This window comes from Chiloscyllium plagiosum, chromosome 38, assembly GCF_004010195.1.
Source record: "Chiloscyllium plagiosum isolate BGI_BamShark_2017 chromosome 38, ASM401019v2, whole genome shotgun sequence".
Lineage (NCBI taxonomy): Eukaryota > Metazoa > Chordata > Chondrichthyes > Orectolobiformes > Hemiscylliidae > Chiloscyllium > Chiloscyllium plagiosum.
Window position 1 is genome coordinate 23890642 of NC_057747.1, and position 17981 is coordinate 23908622.

General features: G+C 43.9%; 1 protein-coding gene across 5 annotated transcripts in view; it reads left to right on the top strand.

Moving 5' to 3' along the window:
- LOC122541921 (protein transport protein Sec24A-like) overlaps window positions 1-17981 on the top strand; it is a 55039-nt gene that overhangs the window by 32035 nt on the left and 5023 nt on the right. For all 5 annotated transcript variants that reach the window (XM_043679143.1, XM_043679148.1, XM_043679147.1 and 2 more), the window contains 7 exons: window positions 645-818; window positions 3786-3896; window positions 7184-7359; window positions 9628-9780; window positions 9918-10022; window positions 12130-12222; window positions 14929-15032. In XM_043679143.1, coding sequence (XP_043535078.1) covers window positions 645-818; window positions 3786-3896; window positions 7184-7359; window positions 9628-9780; window positions 9918-10022; window positions 12130-12222; window positions 14929-15032 — 916 coding nt within the window. The remainder of the gene's footprint in view (window positions 1-644; window positions 819-3785; window positions 3897-7183; window positions 7360-9627; window positions 9781-9917; window positions 10023-12129; window positions 12223-14928; window positions 15033-17981) is intronic.

Genomic DNA, 17981 nt, shown 5'->3' on the forward strand with positions numbered 1-17981 from the left:
GTGCCGTTGGGTCCTAGTCTCTCCTACTAGAAACATTTTTTCCACGTCCATGCTATCCAGGCCTCTGAGTGTTCTAGGTTTCAATCAGATCCTCTCCATCGTTCTAAACTCCATTGAGTACAGACCCAATGTCCTCAACTGCGCTTCATATGGCAAAAGCATATGTATAGAGAAAGCAGAGTTTATATTTCAAGTCCAATGAACCCTTCTTCAGAAATGTCATATGACAAGCCCTTCATCCCTTGGATTGTTCTTGTAAACCTCCTCTGGGCCCACTCCAATGCCAGAATGTCCTTCATTCTGTACAGGGCCCAAACTGTTCACAGTATTTTAAATACAAATTCCAAGTCTGTGTATGAGTCTGGGTGTCCCTAGAGAGGAGGCCATACTGTAATACAAGAGGCTGCACAATACTAATGAGTGTTGGTCATTGATCCCGTCAACATGTTTGACATGGTTTTGTTTCCTGTGATACATTTAAAAATCCAAATTGACCTTCCTCACATGGTTCTCCCCTAAAAAAGATGGGCAGGTTCTGTTCTCCTGATTGCGATTGGTGCCACAGTCACTTATATAGAGCAATCAAAGAACACCATTGATCACGGCAACCATGATTTCAAATTTCTGACTTTGTTTTTGATTAGGCCTCATGCTGGACACTTTCTATGGCAACTCATTCCTACAGACAACACAGATGTTATCCTTGCCCTATGTTCGTCCCCAGGCGGAGTTTGCCTTTCAGATGATGATCGATGGAGCTGTGACTGAGAGCTCACTAGTGGTCTTCCAGTCCTCTCTACTCTACACTTCATGCCAAGGTAGGATGGACCTCTCTCAGCTCTTCCACAAGTTCAGCGCCAACGTTTGCAGGGCAGACTTCGATGGGTCAAGGCAGGTGACCAAGGGAGGGAGTGACCCAATGTGGGCCAACCTCTTTCCCCATAGAGGACACAAGCAATCGCAGGGAGGTGATGGTGACTTGGCCGAGGTTGGGGCCCTCTCTAAGCTGCCCTAGTAGGAGGCAATGGCCTAGTGACTTGACTACCCAGTCATTTGATTATTAATCGATAGACCCTGATAATGTTCTGGAGATCCAGATACGAACTCTGCCATGGCAGATGGTGGAATTTGAATCTAATTTTAAAAATCTGAAATTAGATGACCATGATGTTGATTGGCAGGAAAAACCCATCTGGTTCCCTAATGTTTTTAGGGAAGGGAACTACTATCCTTACCTGTTCTTGCCTCCATGTGACTCCAGACCCACAGTGATATGGTTGACTCTTAATCGCCCTCTGGGTAATTAGGGATGGACAATAAATGCCAACCTGGCCAGCGATACCCTCATCCTGTGAATGAATAACAAAGCTGCCGGTGCCTCTATTCCCAGTCTTGCTGAGCTGTCAGGCCTAGCCTTGTTTTAAATCGGAGAAGATGATTTTTTTGGTTGCTCAAGTGAAACTGTGGAAGGCCAGCAGAATGCAATATTCTTCTCTTTTTCGTTACCTTAAGTATCTTTTTCTTTAACAGGGCAAGGCCTACAATTGTGGTGGATCCCTAATTGTCCCTGATCTGAGAAGTTTGCTGAAATCACTCCACAGAGGCCGGTATCCTGTCACCGTGGAGAGTCCTTGACATGGGTCCGACTCCCTCAGAGCCAGCCCTCACTGTGACAGGATGTCCGACACTCCTGTTTTCATCTGTCAACCAGGGCTCACTGACTGTACCAGATTAACAGCCCGGCAAAAGTGAGGACTGCAGATGCTGGAGATCAGAGTCTGGATTAGAGGGTGCTAGAAAAAGCACAGCATATCAGGCAGCATCCGAGGAGCAGGAAAATCGACAATTTGGACAAAAGTCCTTCATCAGGAATGAAGCCCCCCAAACAGGGAACCCACATTCTTTGAGGTCTCACTCCGCTTGCTTGTCCATTTCAGAAGGTAGAAAAGAGTCCACTCTGTTGTTGTATGTCTGGAGTCACATGCAGGCCAGACTGGGTAAGGGGAGCAGATTATCTTGAAGACAACCAATAATAGTTCCATGGTCATCATCACTGAGATTTTCATTTTCAATTCTGGATTTGTAAACTGAATTGAACTCTACTGGCTGATGTGGTGGGATTTGAACCCATCATTTGTGTTGGGCCTCTGGGTTAATACAGTCAAAAAGTGTGGTGCTGGGCAAGCCCTTAAGGAACGTCAACTCTCCTGCTCCTCGGATGCTACCTGACTGGCTGTGCTTTTTGACTCTGATCTCCAGCATCTGCAGTCTTGTCTTTCTCCTCTGGGTTAATAGTGCTGTGAAATTACCATTAGACACCCTCTTCCCATGCTCCCAGATCTCTCAGAGCAGTCCGATGAACAGGCCAGAAAAACTGCAGATCTCCAACCCAAGGTCGAAGGGATGTGCTGCTGGAAACTATGGTGTGGACTTTGCCTCTATTATAGAATCATAGAATGATAACTCACAAAGGGAGGCCATTCAGCGCCTCCTGACTGTGCTGACTTTTGGTATCCAATTAGTCCCAGTTTCCTGGTCTTTCCTCAGAGACTTGCAAGTATATCACTGCAGGTATACATCCAGTTAACACCTGAAAGTTACTACTGAATCCAGCAGCCTTTCAAGCAGCACATTCCAAATTGTAAAAGTGCTTCCTCCAACCCCCTCTTTTAAAAACTGTAAAGATTAGGAATGAGGGGAGGCCATTCAACCCCTTTGAACCTGCTCTACCATTCAGTACGATCATGGCTGATCTGGCCTTCCTCATACAAACTTTCCTGCCCTTTTCCCATAACACTTGATTCCCCGACTCATCAAAACCTATCTATCTCAACCTTAAATATTCACAAGGACTCTTCTCCCAAGCTCTCTGTGGCAAGGAGTTCCAAAGCCTCTCAACTCTCTGTGAGAAGAAATGTCTCCTCATCTGAGTCTTAAATTGGTGCCCCTTTATTGTGGTCTTAGATGCTCCAATGATGTTTTAGAAAATCCACGTCCTCCGGTGGCTGAAGGGTCAGTGGCTATTTTGAGCACCTCAAGCAAATCTCCCTTTAACCCTCTTGGTTTTAAGGAGAACAACCCCAGTTGTATTGCACCTTCAGATATTTCTCTATCATGGGCCTACCTCCTCACCTCAACTCCTTTTCCTTCCCTTACTACCCCGATAAAGTATTGGGGAATCAACCATTAAAAGGCTCCATTTTAAATCTCCATCTTGCAATAATAATTTGTCTCTTAAGTTTAAAATGAAAGTCACAGTGACCATGAGAGAGAAATATAAGTAATGTGAGACTCTTGGCACAACTTTGTGTAGTTCAGCTTTCCCAGGCACAGCAAATGAATAGAATACTGAGAAATATTTAGCTTTATCTGCTTTGATACAAGATGAGGAAGAAAATCAACAGCTTTGTTTTAGATGTGTGAGAACCAGACTAAAATGTACTAATCAACTCATTTTAATTAGGGGAACATTAATTAGAGGTGGAAACATTATGTTGTGGGAAACGAAAAAGTATGAAATTGTTGCGCACGTAAGGACTATAAAATTTGCTACCTTTTTGCTAAAAATCAGAGGTCTCTCAGTAGGCCATCCAGGGATATCTTGATTGATATTCTGGACTATGGACTGGCTGAATTGAAATAAAGTAAGTTTTAATATTGAAAATTTTGTGTGGTCCAAGGCTTACCTTTTCAGTTAACACCCCAACCCAACTCCGTTCTTTTGATGAGGTCTTTGAGAAGCTTGGTCGATTGTGGATGATGTTGTGAGTGTGGTTGTTTTTCAGGTGAACGACGGGTTCGAATCTACACTTACTGCCTTCCGGTTGTCAGCTCCCTCAGTGAGGTTTATGCAGGGGCCAATATGGCTGCCATCACAGGAATTCTTTCAAAAATGGGTAAGATATCATGTCAACTGTGACAATGTAAGAAGTAACCCAAAGAGGATAAGAAAATAGAATTGAATGGACACATCACACACATGGCTTTTCAGCTTGTGGCCTCCCCTCGGTATTTGGAATGGTTTCTCCCAGGGTGATGGTCAAGGATATGGGGTAGACCATTTAGGGCTGAGATGAGGAGAAATGTCTCCACCCAGAGAGTGGTGAGCCTAGGAAGTTCTCTGACAAAGAAAGCTGTTCAAGCTAAAGCATTGAAGGTTTTTGAGGAGTTAGGGAAAGTTCTCGGACCAAAGGAATAAAAGGTTATGGGGAGAAAGTGGGACCAGTGGATGATCTGATGAGATTGATACTGAAATGGGGGAGCAGATTTGAAGGGCTGAATAGTCTACCCCTGCTCCCATTTTCTATTTCCTTGCTTCCCATCTTCATTTCCAGTAGTTGAGCCATTGGTATGGTCCATGTGAAGCATTGCAGTGGTTTACCATTGCTGCCTGTAGAATGGCTGACCAGGAGATTCTCCTGCTCTCAGTTGTGTGGGAAAGACAACAATTGACCTGTCTGGGCACATTCCACCTGCACTTTCCATGACTAGCAAGCCCTGGAGAGGGATTGAAACCAGAATGATTTTTGTTACTCATGGGACATAGGCATTGCTCGGTGGGTCAGCATTTATAGCGCAACCCAAATTGCCCAGAGGGCAATTAAGAGGCAATCACATTGTTGTGGATTTGGAATCACAGGTAGGCGAGAACAGGATGGCAGATTTCCTTCCCCAAAGGACATTAGTGAAGCAGATGGGTTTTTTTCCTGATAACTGGCAACTGTTTAATGGCCATCATTTAGACTCTTAATTCCAATTTAAAAAAAAAACAATAAATTCAAATTCCACCATCTTCAATTGTAGAATTTGAATCCAGATCTCAGAACATTCTCTGGGTCTCTGTACCAGTCTAGCAATAATACACTGGATCATCACCTCCCCCAATGAGCTGTCCCTGTCCTTCTAGATGGCAATGGTTATGCATTTGAGAGGTAATACTTGAGTTAAAAGGGTTAAATTTATGAGGTCAAGTCACATAGTCTCAGATTATATTCTCTTGAGTAACTGAGGTGTTTTTGGTTATTGTTATGAGGTGTTTAGTAAATACAAACTATTTCCTCTGATGTCAGAAAACACTTCTTCACATGAAGGATGGTAGAAATCTGGAACCCTCTTCCCTAAATAGTTGAAGTTGAGAAGTTGGGGAAGGGGAGGTCAATTGAAAATGATTTGCTAGGTGAGGGTATCAATGGTGATGGAACTGAAACAGGTAAGATGGAGTAAAGATACAGATCAGCTATCACCTCACTGAATTGTAAGTAGGTTCAAGGAGCTGAATAGACTCCTCCTTTTCTCACCTCCGGCAGCAGGTAGCGATAGTGAGAGGGCACCAAGCAGAGGAGCTCGAGTGGGTGTGCAGATATTTCCACCAGCAGGGGTAGGTGGTCAGCTGGAATGGTCCAACTGGAAAAATTAGTGTCTTTGAGGGAAGACAATTCATGGGAAGAAGGAGGAGAGAGACAAACAAAACCTCAGACTAATATAAACCACAGTTCATGTAAATACTTATTTAACCTTAATTTCCCCTTATCCTTATAATAAATTGATGCCAGTGAAATGAAGAATTGTTGCTTCATGAACTTTGGGCCATTAGTGTGCTTAGCTCTCATGTTAAAGTCTGATCCTAAGTGAAATGGAGCTGGCGGACAGGATAACCCTAATACAGTCCTATTCATGCTTATGATTTGCCGTTTGAATGTTTTGGGTCTGTTGGCTTGGAAAGGACTGTTTTCACAACCATTATCTCATTGGCAAATATATCCAAATTGGGAACCTCAACATCAATTGGCAGTAGACAGCTTGAGATATTTGGGAATGCAGAGTAAAATGCCAGAAGTGGTGAATGAAGCTTGTTCCTGTTAATGGCTCATGACAGTGCAATCTTGGGCACCCCTGGAATAATTGATGAGTGCTGATGGCAGGGATTGGTGTTGATAGGATATCCTGGGATTGAGGTGGGTTGTTAATAACAGAGCAAGGAAAAGGTGGGACCTACAACAGTGTTCAACAAAAACCTGTCTTTATACATACGAGGGACCCTGATTTACAAATATCTGACTTACAAAGGCTCATATCTATGAACACCATCCCAATGTGGGGGTGTAATTTTAACAATCCAATGTATGGATGTTGCCTGTACTTACGAACAGCAATCTTGTATTGTCATGCCAATAGATGTGGAGCTGGAAAAACACAGCAGCTCAGATGAAGGATTTTGGCTGGAAATGTTGAATGTCCTGCTCCTCTGATGCTGTGCTTTTCCAGCTCCATATCTATTGATTCTGGCTTCCAGCATCTGCAGTCCTTACTGTCTCCGTTGTTTTGTTGTGCAATGTGTTTTGACTGGTGTACAAATTGAATTGAATGAGAACAAAACCCATTTGTGACCCGAGGACCACATGTGTGCCCTTAATGTAGTAAAATGTTGGAAATGCTTACAAGAGTTATCAAACAAAAATAGACTGATCCACGTAAAGAGATATTAAAACTGACAACCTTGAGGCTTGGCAAACGTTGATGGATTTTAAGGAGTTGAGAGGGATTAGGGCAGGTATTCCAAGGCTCAGGCATAGCTGCCATCAATAGAACAATTCAATGGGCCGGAATTATAGAGCAGTAAATATTTCCGGTTTGAGGAGATGATAGAGAAAGGGAGTAGTGAGTCAAGATTAAAGTGGTGCTGGAAAAGCACAGCAGATCAGGCAGCATCCAAGGAGCAGGAAAAATCAACGTTTCGGGCAAAAGCCCTTAGTGAGGCTACAGAAAAATTTGGGAAAGAAAGAATGAAAATTTTAAATTTTAGCTATTGCTGGACCAGGAGCCCATGGAGCTGGTGAACACAGAAATGTTATTGAATAGCAGGAAACAAAAGGAACAATAGATTAGCACAGTATTGTTGGGAAGAGCAAGGATGAAGTCCTTGTTTTTCAAGGAAATTAGATGGATTTGTATTGCTGGGTGGTAAAGGTTAAAGGTTTATGCCATGGCTGCTATTACTCAAAGCTATTTCTGAAAGGTAATGAGATTCACTCCTTCAGGCTCATTATGGGTGAGCTGAAAATGTCTTCAAAAGCGGCCAACTCCACATGCCTGGGGTGTCCTCCAGCTTCCTGCAGTCAAAAGATTATAGAAAGCGTTTCTATGTCCTTGTCTGCACATGATCTCTTTCTGTGTTTCCCTGCAGCTGTGGATCGTTCAGTGAGTCTCTGCCTTGCTTCCACCCGCGATGAGCTGATTAAAGTCCTCATTGATGCTCTTGTAGCTTACCGCTCCTCGGCCTGCAGCCCAAAGCAGTCTGCGTTCACCATCCCCCGTAGCCTACAACAACTGCCACTGTACATCCTCGCCCTTTTAAAGCAGGTGAGAGGTCACAGTAACTGTGGGAGGCCTTTCGGCCCTTTCCTATCGTGGTGGTACAGCCTTTTCACGAGACTTAATGACACGACCTCTTCTGTTTAGAAGGACAAGGGCAGCAGATACACGGGAACGCCACCAACTTCAAGTTCCCTTCCAAGTCACTCACCATCCTGCATCAGAAATATATCGTCATTCCTTCAATGTCGTTGGGTCAAGATCTTGGAAGTCTCTCCCTAAGGGTGTTGTGAGTCAATCCACAGCACATGGACTGCAGCAGTTCAAGAAGGCAGCTCACTCCCACCTTCTCAAAGGCAACTAGGGATGGGCAATAAATGCTGGCCAGCCAGCAATGCCCATATATCACAAAATGAATTTAAAAAAAATATAGGGTGCAGTAACAGGGCTCTCTCAAGCCTCTTCCACCATTGAATCATATCTAAGCTTGCTGCTGGGATTTATTGATATTTTCTAATCAACCTATTCAGAGATATTATTACACACCTCAGAGCAGGTGGGACTTGAACCCAGGCCTCCTGGGTCAGAGATAGGGACAGCACAATAATAATACAAGCACATGAGTTTGAATTTTAATGGTAAATGATCAAAGCAAACACTTCCACACTCCGTGAAAGCTAGGGATTCACTCTGAAAGGTGAATGCGTGGTTACTGGTTTATGATGAGAAAAAAGAATAAAAATCAATTTCTGGTCTACGATTTCAAGCTGGAATACTTATCCATAATCCATAATTTATAACTGTCTGAGGTTTGATCTCAGAAACGGGGAAAGAAGAGTAGGAAGGGTTAGGTTTCTCTAATTTAATGAGTTTGTTAAACACTCTGTACAGAAAGATGACCAAGACAGGTAATGCTAAATCAGAAATAAAAATCAAACATCCTGGAGAAACTCAGCAGGTCCGGCAGCACCTGTGGAGACAGAAATAGAGATGACACTTCTGAAGAAGAGTCATTTTGAATTTGAAACATTATCTCATGTTTCTCTCTCCACAGATGCTGTCAGACCTGCTGAGTTTCTCCACTTTCTATTTTGAATTCAGATTTCCAGTATCTGCAATATTTTGGGTTTATTAGAGCGACAACTAGGAGCAGAATAAGTTTTCTTTTGGGTGAGCAATGCAAATGAAGATAATGTAATGGATAAAGCACAGTGAGGAACGTGAATGAAGGTTGATACGGGCTAACTGGCTGCAAGGGTCTTGTGTACATTTCTCTGTTTCCATCATTACTTTTCTATTATTCAACTTGCCATCCTCTGCTTTCTCTCTATCGAGTGAATATTAGAACCATCTCTTCAGAACTGCCTATAAATTGCTGAGCTTGTGTCCATCCTGCCAGATTGCAGTCTACACAGTCCCTTTTCCAAGAAATTTATTGGCCTAGGATACTAGGTCACTGAGAAATTATATCCAGGAATTATAGCATTTCATTTAGCTGTGGAAATCAGTTTTGTTTTACTTTATAGAATCTCTAGAGTGCAAAAGGCCATCAGGTCCATATCAACCCTCCAAAGAGCATCCCATCCAGACCTACCCTGTACCCGTAACCCTGCACTTTCCAAGGCTAGCCCACTTAGCCTGCATATCCCTGGACACTATATGGCAATTTAGCATGGTTTAGATCAGAGTGGTGCTGGAAAAGCACAGCAGATCAGACAGCATCCGAGGAGCGGGAAAATCGACGTTTCGGGCAAAAGTCCTTCATCAGCTAAAATTTAGCATGGCCAATCCACCTAACCTGCGCAGCGTTGGACTGTAGGAGGAAACCCAGAGACGCAGACACAAGAGTGCAAACTCCACACAGACAGTTGTCTAAGGGTGGGATCAAACCTGGATTCCTGGCAGTGTGAGACAGCAGAGCTGACTTTGAGAGTCTTTTTTAGGCCAGGAAGTCTTGACGTTTTTTTTGATAAAGACATTTAATCCTATTTATTCTTTCCTTTGTTCTTTTACATCATGACACCCAATATCAGTTTGGGGGGCATCTGGGAGATTGGGGATGGGGCGTAATGGTGAAGGGGAAGTGGTGTCTCTCACAACAAAACCAGCAAAAATAATAAACCTTGGAAATAAAGCAGAGTGTTCCAATGTGAGACAGACAAGACAAGTTGGACCATTTGTATGTTTTGTTGGTTTCTCCTTCTGTGTTGGGAGTTGGGAAGTTTTTTCAGATGTCTGGGGCTCAGTGTCAGGGAAATGTAGTGTGGTCTGTGTCCTCTGATAAGGATCCCTGACCTGTTACATTCTGTCCTGCAGCCTGCCTTTCAGACCGATGCTGCCATGAGCTTGGATGAGCGGGTTTTCACCATGTTCCAGCTGATGATACAGCCACTGACCGTTGTATTGAGGATGGTCTACCCTGATCTGTACAGGATTGATGATTACCTTAACTCCGAGCCTGCAGATAATGTGAGAGCCTAGGTCACTGTGCAGTGCGATCGGTTCCTTTCCCTCTGTTTCAAACAATCAATGCTAAGAGAGAGATGGAGGCAGTGAGATTAGGTGAATTCTACTTTCTTTTTGATCCCTTTTTGTCTCGCTGACAGGCCTCTATGGAAATGGGCAAGGGGACAATGAAGAAACCAGCCTTGATTCAGCTCATGGCTGAGAATCTCACGCTGCAAGGAGCCTTCTTAATCGATTGCGGTAACGTAAGTCTTAAAACAAAGTGAAAACCCATCAGAAGCCAGAGTAGGCAGATGTGCATTAATCTAGCCTCCAGTCACATCCTAGAAACCACTCAGAACACCGCGATGATAATGTGCAGTGTCGGTTGTTGCGTAGGAAAGTGTGGTACGTCCGGCCAACAATAAACCATGAATCAAAAAGCTGGACAGGGGAATTGTTCCCTCAGGAGTTTGAGTTGCTAGTTCCAGTATCTGACATCTGGGGGGAGAAGCTGCCACTCTGACAGGACTCCCTGGTGGGGGTTGGCATTGGAAGCTACAGGGTGCTCTCTTGCTCTACCGTGAGCCAATGACACACATATCCATGTCTGAGAGTACAAGGCTGCTGTTATAGCTTCACTTGGCAGGGGTAGGCACCCACACTTACCTGTCGAGACTCACTTCTACCCGAAACCCATGTATCTGAGGGGGTTGCTGAAGGGTGACCTGGAGATTCTGGTGATGACCGAGAACACCTCAGACAGTGCATGGGGAGCCGAATGCAAATATTGATGCATTGCTGGTAACTCCATCCTTTTATCCTACATACCCAGAGGAATACAGTGACTCAAAATATTAATGGACAGCAACAGCAGGAAAATAAGGAAAGGCTTCCATTTAATTAGCACCTTTCACCACCTTAGGACATTCAGAACACTTTACAGCCAATGCAATACTTTGTGAAACATAGAATCCCTACAGTGCAGCTAGAGGCCATTTAGACGAATGTGTCTGCACTGACCCTCCAAACAGCATCCCACCCACACTCATCCCCACCCCTGCATGTACCATTGCTAATCCACGAAGCCTGCACACCCCGGAACAATTGAACATGGCCAATCCACCCTAACCTGCACATCTTTGGTCTGTGGGAGGAAACTGGGGCACTTGGAGGAAACCCACATAGACATGGGGAGAATGTGCAAACTCCACATATGGGTGGAATCGAACCTTCGTCCCTGGCACTGTGAGGCAGTAGTGCTAACCCCTGAGCCACCCTGAAGAGTGATCTCTAGTACAAACAGCCATAAGGTAATGACCAGATGGTTTGGTTTCTCAGTGTTGGTTTTGGAATTATTATTGGTAAGTGCACTGGGGATCACTCCTCTGCCCCCATTTTACTTTTACGTATTCGTGGGATGTAGGTCTGGAGAAGCTGTAACTGCATGGAAAAGAAATAAGTAAGAGGACATGGAATAAAATGATGCGCATGTGAAGCAACTGTGATGTGAGAAATAGTTAGAGTCCTTCTGCATTGTAATAATTCAATGATTATATTGAATAGCTGAGCTTGATGGACCACATGGTCTAGTCCTGCTCCCATCTCTTCTGCTCTTATTTACAAGTGTTGCTGATTCAGCCGGATGCTGTAGTAGAAGTCGCAGGTAGATAGGATAGTGAAGAAGGCGTTTGGTATGCTTTCCTTTATTGGTCAGAGTACCGAGGACAGGAGGTGGGAGGTCATGTTGCGGCTGCACAGGACATTGGTTAGGTCACTCTTGGAATATTGTGTGCAATTCTGGTCTCCTTCCTATCGGAAAGATGTTGTGAAACTTGAAGCGGTTCAGAAAAGATTTACAAGGATGTTGCCAAGGTTGGAGGATTTGAGTTATAGAGAGAAGCTGAACAGGCTGGGGCTGTTTTCCCTGGAGCGTCGGAGGCTGAGGGGTGACTTTATAGAGGTTTACAAAATTATGAGGGGCATGGATAGGATGAATAGACAAAGTCTTTTCCCTAGGATCGGGGAGTCCAGAACTAGAGGGCATAGGTTTAGTTTGAGAGGGGAAAGATATGAAAGAGACCTAAGGGGCAACTTTTTCACGCAGAAGGTGGTACGTGTATGGAGTGAGCTGCCAGAGGAAGTGGTGGAGGCTGGTACAATTGCAACATTTAAGAGGCATTTGGATGGGTATATGAATAGGAAGGGTTTGGAGGGATATGGACCGTGTGCTGGCAGGTGGGACTAGATTGAGTTGGGATATCTGGTCGGCATGGACGGGTTGGACCGAAGGGTCTGTTTCCATGCTGTACATCTCTATGATTCTATGATTCTATTGGCTCACCACAGCGTTCTGTGTTCTTCTCTCTCCAGGTTCTGTACATCTGGGTTGGCAGACACTGTAACACCAGCTTCTTGGATGGGGTGTTGGGTGTCAACAACTACACCTCACTCCCAGGGACACTGGTAAGTCTGTCGCTCCTCAGTGTGTCCAAGCTGCATTCTCAGCAAGGCTTTACTGCACTTAAACCTTTGTGCACAGTGCTGGTCCACTGCTGCTATAAAGCAGGATGGGAGAAAGTACGATGGAGGTTTCCCAGAATAACGAGGGAATTGAGAGATTATTCAGGAGAACAGAACAGAGTTTTCTCCAGGAAATGGAAGACTGAGGGAGTGACCCAACTGATGTTACACAGAAGCATACGTATGAACATTTGAATTAAGAGCAGGAGGAGGCTGTTTGGATCCCTGAGTCTACTATGTCATTCAATAGTTCATGGCCGAGCTGATTACTCCACACTCCTGTTTCCACCTTCCCCCTCCCCCCCCCCCCCCCCCCCCCCAATAACCTGTCAACCCTTTTACTTATCAAAAATCAATCTACTTCCACCGCATTTGGTGGTGGAAGACTTTGCTTTCACCGCCTTTTGAGGAAGACAGTTCCAAAGACTCTCAACTCTCAGAGATAAAACTTTTCTCATTATCTCTGTCTAAAGCGGACAACCCCTTAAATTGTTTAGCAGTGACCCCTAGTTCTAGACTCTCCCACAAGTGGAAACATCCTCTCCACAGTAACCATGTCAAGACCCTTCAGGATCTTTGCATATTTCAAATCAAGACACCTTTTATTTTTCTAAACTCAAGGCCTAGTGTGTCCAACCTGTTCTCATAAGATAACCTGCCACTCCTGGTATTAGTCTGGTAAACCTTTGCTGATCTACTTCTGATGCACTTACATCTGTCCTTTGAAGATAGAAGCCAACAGTGTGTTGTACTCCAGATGCAGTCTCACACCAGTGTTCTGTATAACTGAAGCAAAAACTTCCATACATTTGCATTCAGTTCCCCTGCTATAAGCAGTAACATCCTGTTAAGTTCCCTAATTACTTTCTGTGCCTGTACACTAACCTTTTGCGGTTCATGTATTTAATATTGTGATGGGGGTTCAATAGAATCCCTACAGTATGGAAGCAGACCATTCAGCCCATCAAGTCCACACCAACCCTTTAGAAAACATCTCACCCAGATCCACTCCACTATCCTAACTCTGCAGTTCCCAGACTAACCTACGTGGCCTGAACATCCCTGGACACTATGAATAATTTAGTGTGTGGCCAATCCACCTAACCCACACATCTTTGGGCTTTGGGAGGAAACTGAAGCACCCAGAGGGAACCCACACAGACACGGGGAAAATGTGTAAACTCCAGATAGACAGTCGCCTGAAGTTGGAATTGAACCTGGGTCCTTGGTGCTGTGAGCCACTGTAATCACTGAGCCACCGATAGAGTATACATGGAAAATACATTTTCACTTGCAGAAGAATCCAAAAGTAGGTACTGTTAAATATAAAATAGTCACTCATAAATCCAACGGGATTTCAGCCGAGACTTTCTTATGTGGAGAGTGGTTACAGTATAGAACTTATTAGTGCACGGAGTAGTTGAGGCGAATATGAGAAAGGCATTTAATAGTAAGCTAGTTAAGTGCTCTTTCTATCCTTCAATATTTTCCATCAAAAGATCTAACTGCCTCTTAAATGTTGTGACTTTCTTGGCTGAGCAGCTGCTTGTGGTAATTTATTCCATATCTTAATATGAAATTAAGATTCAAGCCTCCTCCTATCATGCTTCACTTGGAATCCTAGACGTCTCCAGCTCCAAAATAGGCCCTTCAGCCCATTGCATCTACACTATCAAAAAAAACCCAACTATTGTAATCCCCTTCCAGATATACATCCCCAAATTCAAATCTGTTCAAATAACAGTGTGAACTACTTGAGATGCAGTGACAGCATTAGAAATAATCATGCAAGCAATTAGGTTTGATTTTACCATCTGCAATTGGCGAGTACAAGGTGATGGATTTCTATGCATGGAGGTGTGTATCATTTATTTTAAAAAAGCTTGCTGCAATCTTATGCTATTAATGTTTTCCTTGAGTGCATGGTTTTAGGTTTAACAGAGGGTTGGGTTTAGAGGGATATTCACTTTTCGACATGATTTAGAGGGATATGGGCAAATGTGGACAAATGGAAGTAGTTAAGTTTTGGAAACTTGGTTGGCATGGACAAGTTGGTCTGTTTCTGTACATTATGACTCTACAAGTAATCATTCTCTATTTACTGTTTCCAAACAATTCAAAATTTGAACAGTTTTGCAAGATTGCCTTTGCTGCAGTGAGTACAGTTTCTATTTCTTATACCTCATGCTCGATCCCTCCCCTCAGCCCAGGGGTTTCCTCCACTTTCCAACAGACTGCATGGACTCTGCAGCTTTACTATAAACAGCACCCATTATTCCAGCTGGACCCCAAATCTATTTATATATTCAGTCAGAGGAAATGGACATCACGAGCTAAACTAGCATTTATTTCCCATCCCTAATTGCCCCGAGGGCAGTTGAGTCGACAATATTGCTATAGGTCTTCTCTCTCTCGCTCTTACTTTCTTCCTCCCCAGTGTCTATTATATTTCACTCTGTATTGTGTAACATTACAGTGAGTTTGTTTTTGGTGTACCCATGGTCTTTGCTCCATTGCCATGTCTTTGCCAGATGGGAGTTTGGAACACTTTAGAGAAGCACATCAAAGGAAATCTTAGGGCGTTTGTGTGTAAGATGAATGCTGCAGAATCCTAAGCAAGTGTAAGTGTTAATATTTGTTGTGTTACAGACCTCACTTCCCACTCTGCAGAATCCTGCTTCAAAACTCATCCAGGCATTCCTGGGATCCTTAAGGAAGGAGAGACTTTATCATGCACCTTGCTTCATCATCAAGTGAGTGCAAGATTTCACAGAACCTCATTTAATTGCATTTGAAAAAGGGTTGGCTACACTTCTTCCACATTTGTTTGATCTTCTGTTTGTATGAGACTGGCTCTTGGTGCAATTAGCTTTGAGCAAGGAAACCTCTGATCAAATGCAATTGCTTTCCAGATCCTCTCACTGCTGCTCCCCACATCCCCTCCACATTCGGTTTGATTTGATCGTGTTTTTCAGCGTTGGTTTAGGAATAACCCCCTGCCCTTATTTTCCCTTTACTCAGATATGGGATTTGGGTGTTGCTGGTGAGGCCAGCATTCATTATCCCTCCCTAATTACCCTCAAACTGGGTGGCTAGGTGGGTTAGCCATAGGCAATTCAGGTTTACGGGGATCGGCTAGGTGGATGGGTTCTGTAAATACCCACAAGATACAATTGTTCTCACAGCTCAATTTTAACTGTATTTGAACATAGAATATTTCAGTGCAGTACAGGCCCTTTGGCCCTTGGTGTTGTGCTGACCTGTGAAACCAATCTGAAGCCCATCTAACCTATACTATCCCATTTTCACCCATATGTTTATCTAATGACCATTTAAATGCTCATAAAGTTGGCAAGTCTACTACTGTTAGAGGCAGGGTGTTTCATATCCTTCTTACTCTCTGAGTAAAGAACCTAAGTCTGACATCTGTCCTATATCTATCACCCCTCAATTTGAAGCTATATCCCCTCGTGCTAGCCGTCACCATCCGTGGAAAATGGCTCTCATTGTCCACCCTATCTAATCCTCTGATCATCTTGTATGCCTCTATTAAGTCACCTCTTAACCTTTTTCTCTCTAAGGAAAACAGCCTCAAGTCCCTCAGCCTTTCCTCATAAGACCTTCCCTCCATACCAGGTAAGACCCTGGTAAATCTTCTCTGAACCCTTTCCAAAGCTTCCACATCCTTTCTATAATGTGGCAACCAGAACTGTATGCAATACGCCAAGTGCCACCACACCAGAGTTTTGTACAGCTGCAGCATGACCTCATGGCTCTGGAACTCAATTCCTCTACTATGAAAAGCTAACACACCGTATGCCTTCTTATCAACTCTATCAACCGAGGTGGCAAGTTCCAGGGATCTATGTACATGGACACCAAGATCTCTCTGCTCATCTACACCACCAATAATCCTACCATTAGCCTAGTACTCTGCATACTTGTTACTCCTTCCAGAATGAATCACTTTACACTTTTCTGCATTAAGCTTCATTTGCCACCGCTTAGCCCAGCGCTGCAGCTTATCTATGTCCCTCTGTAATCTGAAACATCCTTCCGCACTGTGCACAACTCACTGACTTTAGTATCATCCGCAAATTTACTAACCCACCCTTCTACGCCTTCATCCAGGGCATTTAAAAAAAATGACAAACAGCAGTGGACCCAAAACAGATCCTTGCGGTACACCACTAGTAACTAAACTTCAGGATGAACATTTCCCATCAACCACCACCCTCTGTCTTCTTACAGGTAGCCAATTTCTGATCCAAACTGCAAAATCGCCCTCAATTCAATGCCTCCATATTTTCTGCAATGTTGTCACATGTAGTCAAGATTAGAGTGGTGCTGGAAAAGCACAGCAGGTCAGGCAACATCCGAGGAGCAGGAAAAATCTAATCCTGACTCTGATCTCCAGCATCTGCAGTCCTCACTTTCGCCTGGAGTCACATATAGGCCAGACCAGGTAAACAGGGCAGATTTGCTTCCCCCAAGGCTGGTTAGTAAACCTGTTGGGTGCTTACAACAATTTTTATTGGTTACATCATTGCCATGAGGCTAATTTCTTTTAATTCCATACTTTACTATCTGCCATGGTGGGATTTGTATCCACATCACCAGAACATTCACCTGTGTCTATGGATTAACTAATCCATGACATTACCAAGATACCACCACCTCCTTGCACCTTGTGAGCTTCTGTGCTGTGAATTCTATTTATGTATGTCCAAATGCTGGGATTATACTCCCGAGGAGAGGCCATATCAAGATATCATAGAGCATGGTGGCTCAGTGGTTAGCACTGCTGCCTCACAGTGCCAGGGACCCGGGTTTGATTCCACCCTCAGGTGACCGTCTGTGTGGAGTTTGCACATTCTCCCCGTGTCTGCGTGGGTTTCCTCCGGGTGCTCTGGTTTCCTCCCACAGTACAGATATGCAGGATTGGTGGATTAGCCGTGCTAAATTACCCGTTGTGTCTAGGGATATGTTGGCTAGGTGGTTAGCCATAGGAAATTCAGGTTTACAGGGATAGGGTAGGTGGATGGGTGTAGATGGGATGTTCTTCAGAGGATCGATGTAGATTTGTTGGTCCGAATGGCCTGTTTCCACACTGTAGGGATTCTATGGAGGTTTTCAAAATCTTGTCTGCCATTCACAGTGTAATGAACTGGATGGTTGAGTAACCAGGGGATGCAGGTTTAAGATAATTAGCAGAAGACATTTTTTTAATACAAGACTCTTGATTAAACTTAAAATATAAGCCATAGCTCTTAATTTAACCTGGGGCAGTATGTTGTAGAGGAATAAGACGGTGTTATTTTCTGGGTCTGTAGATTGTGAAGTAGCAAAAATGGCCTTTACAGTGATATGTACTTCTTGTCAGATGTGGGAGTATAAAGAAAGTTTAAGGGTTACTGCGGATTGTATCTGCCATAAATGCTGTTGGATGCGAATCTTATCAGATCGAGTGGATCGGTTGGAGAGACAGATAGAAGTGATGAGGAATTTGCAACAGCTACAGTATGTGATGGATGGCAGTTATCGGAAGGGGGAAAAGTCTCCGATAAAGTCACATAGATGGGTTAACTCCAGGAAGGGTAAGAGAGGTCGGCACCTAGGGCAGGAGTCTTTTGTGGATATACCCATTTCAAACAGGTATGCTGTTTTGGAAAATGTAGGGGGTGATGGATTCTCAGGGGAAC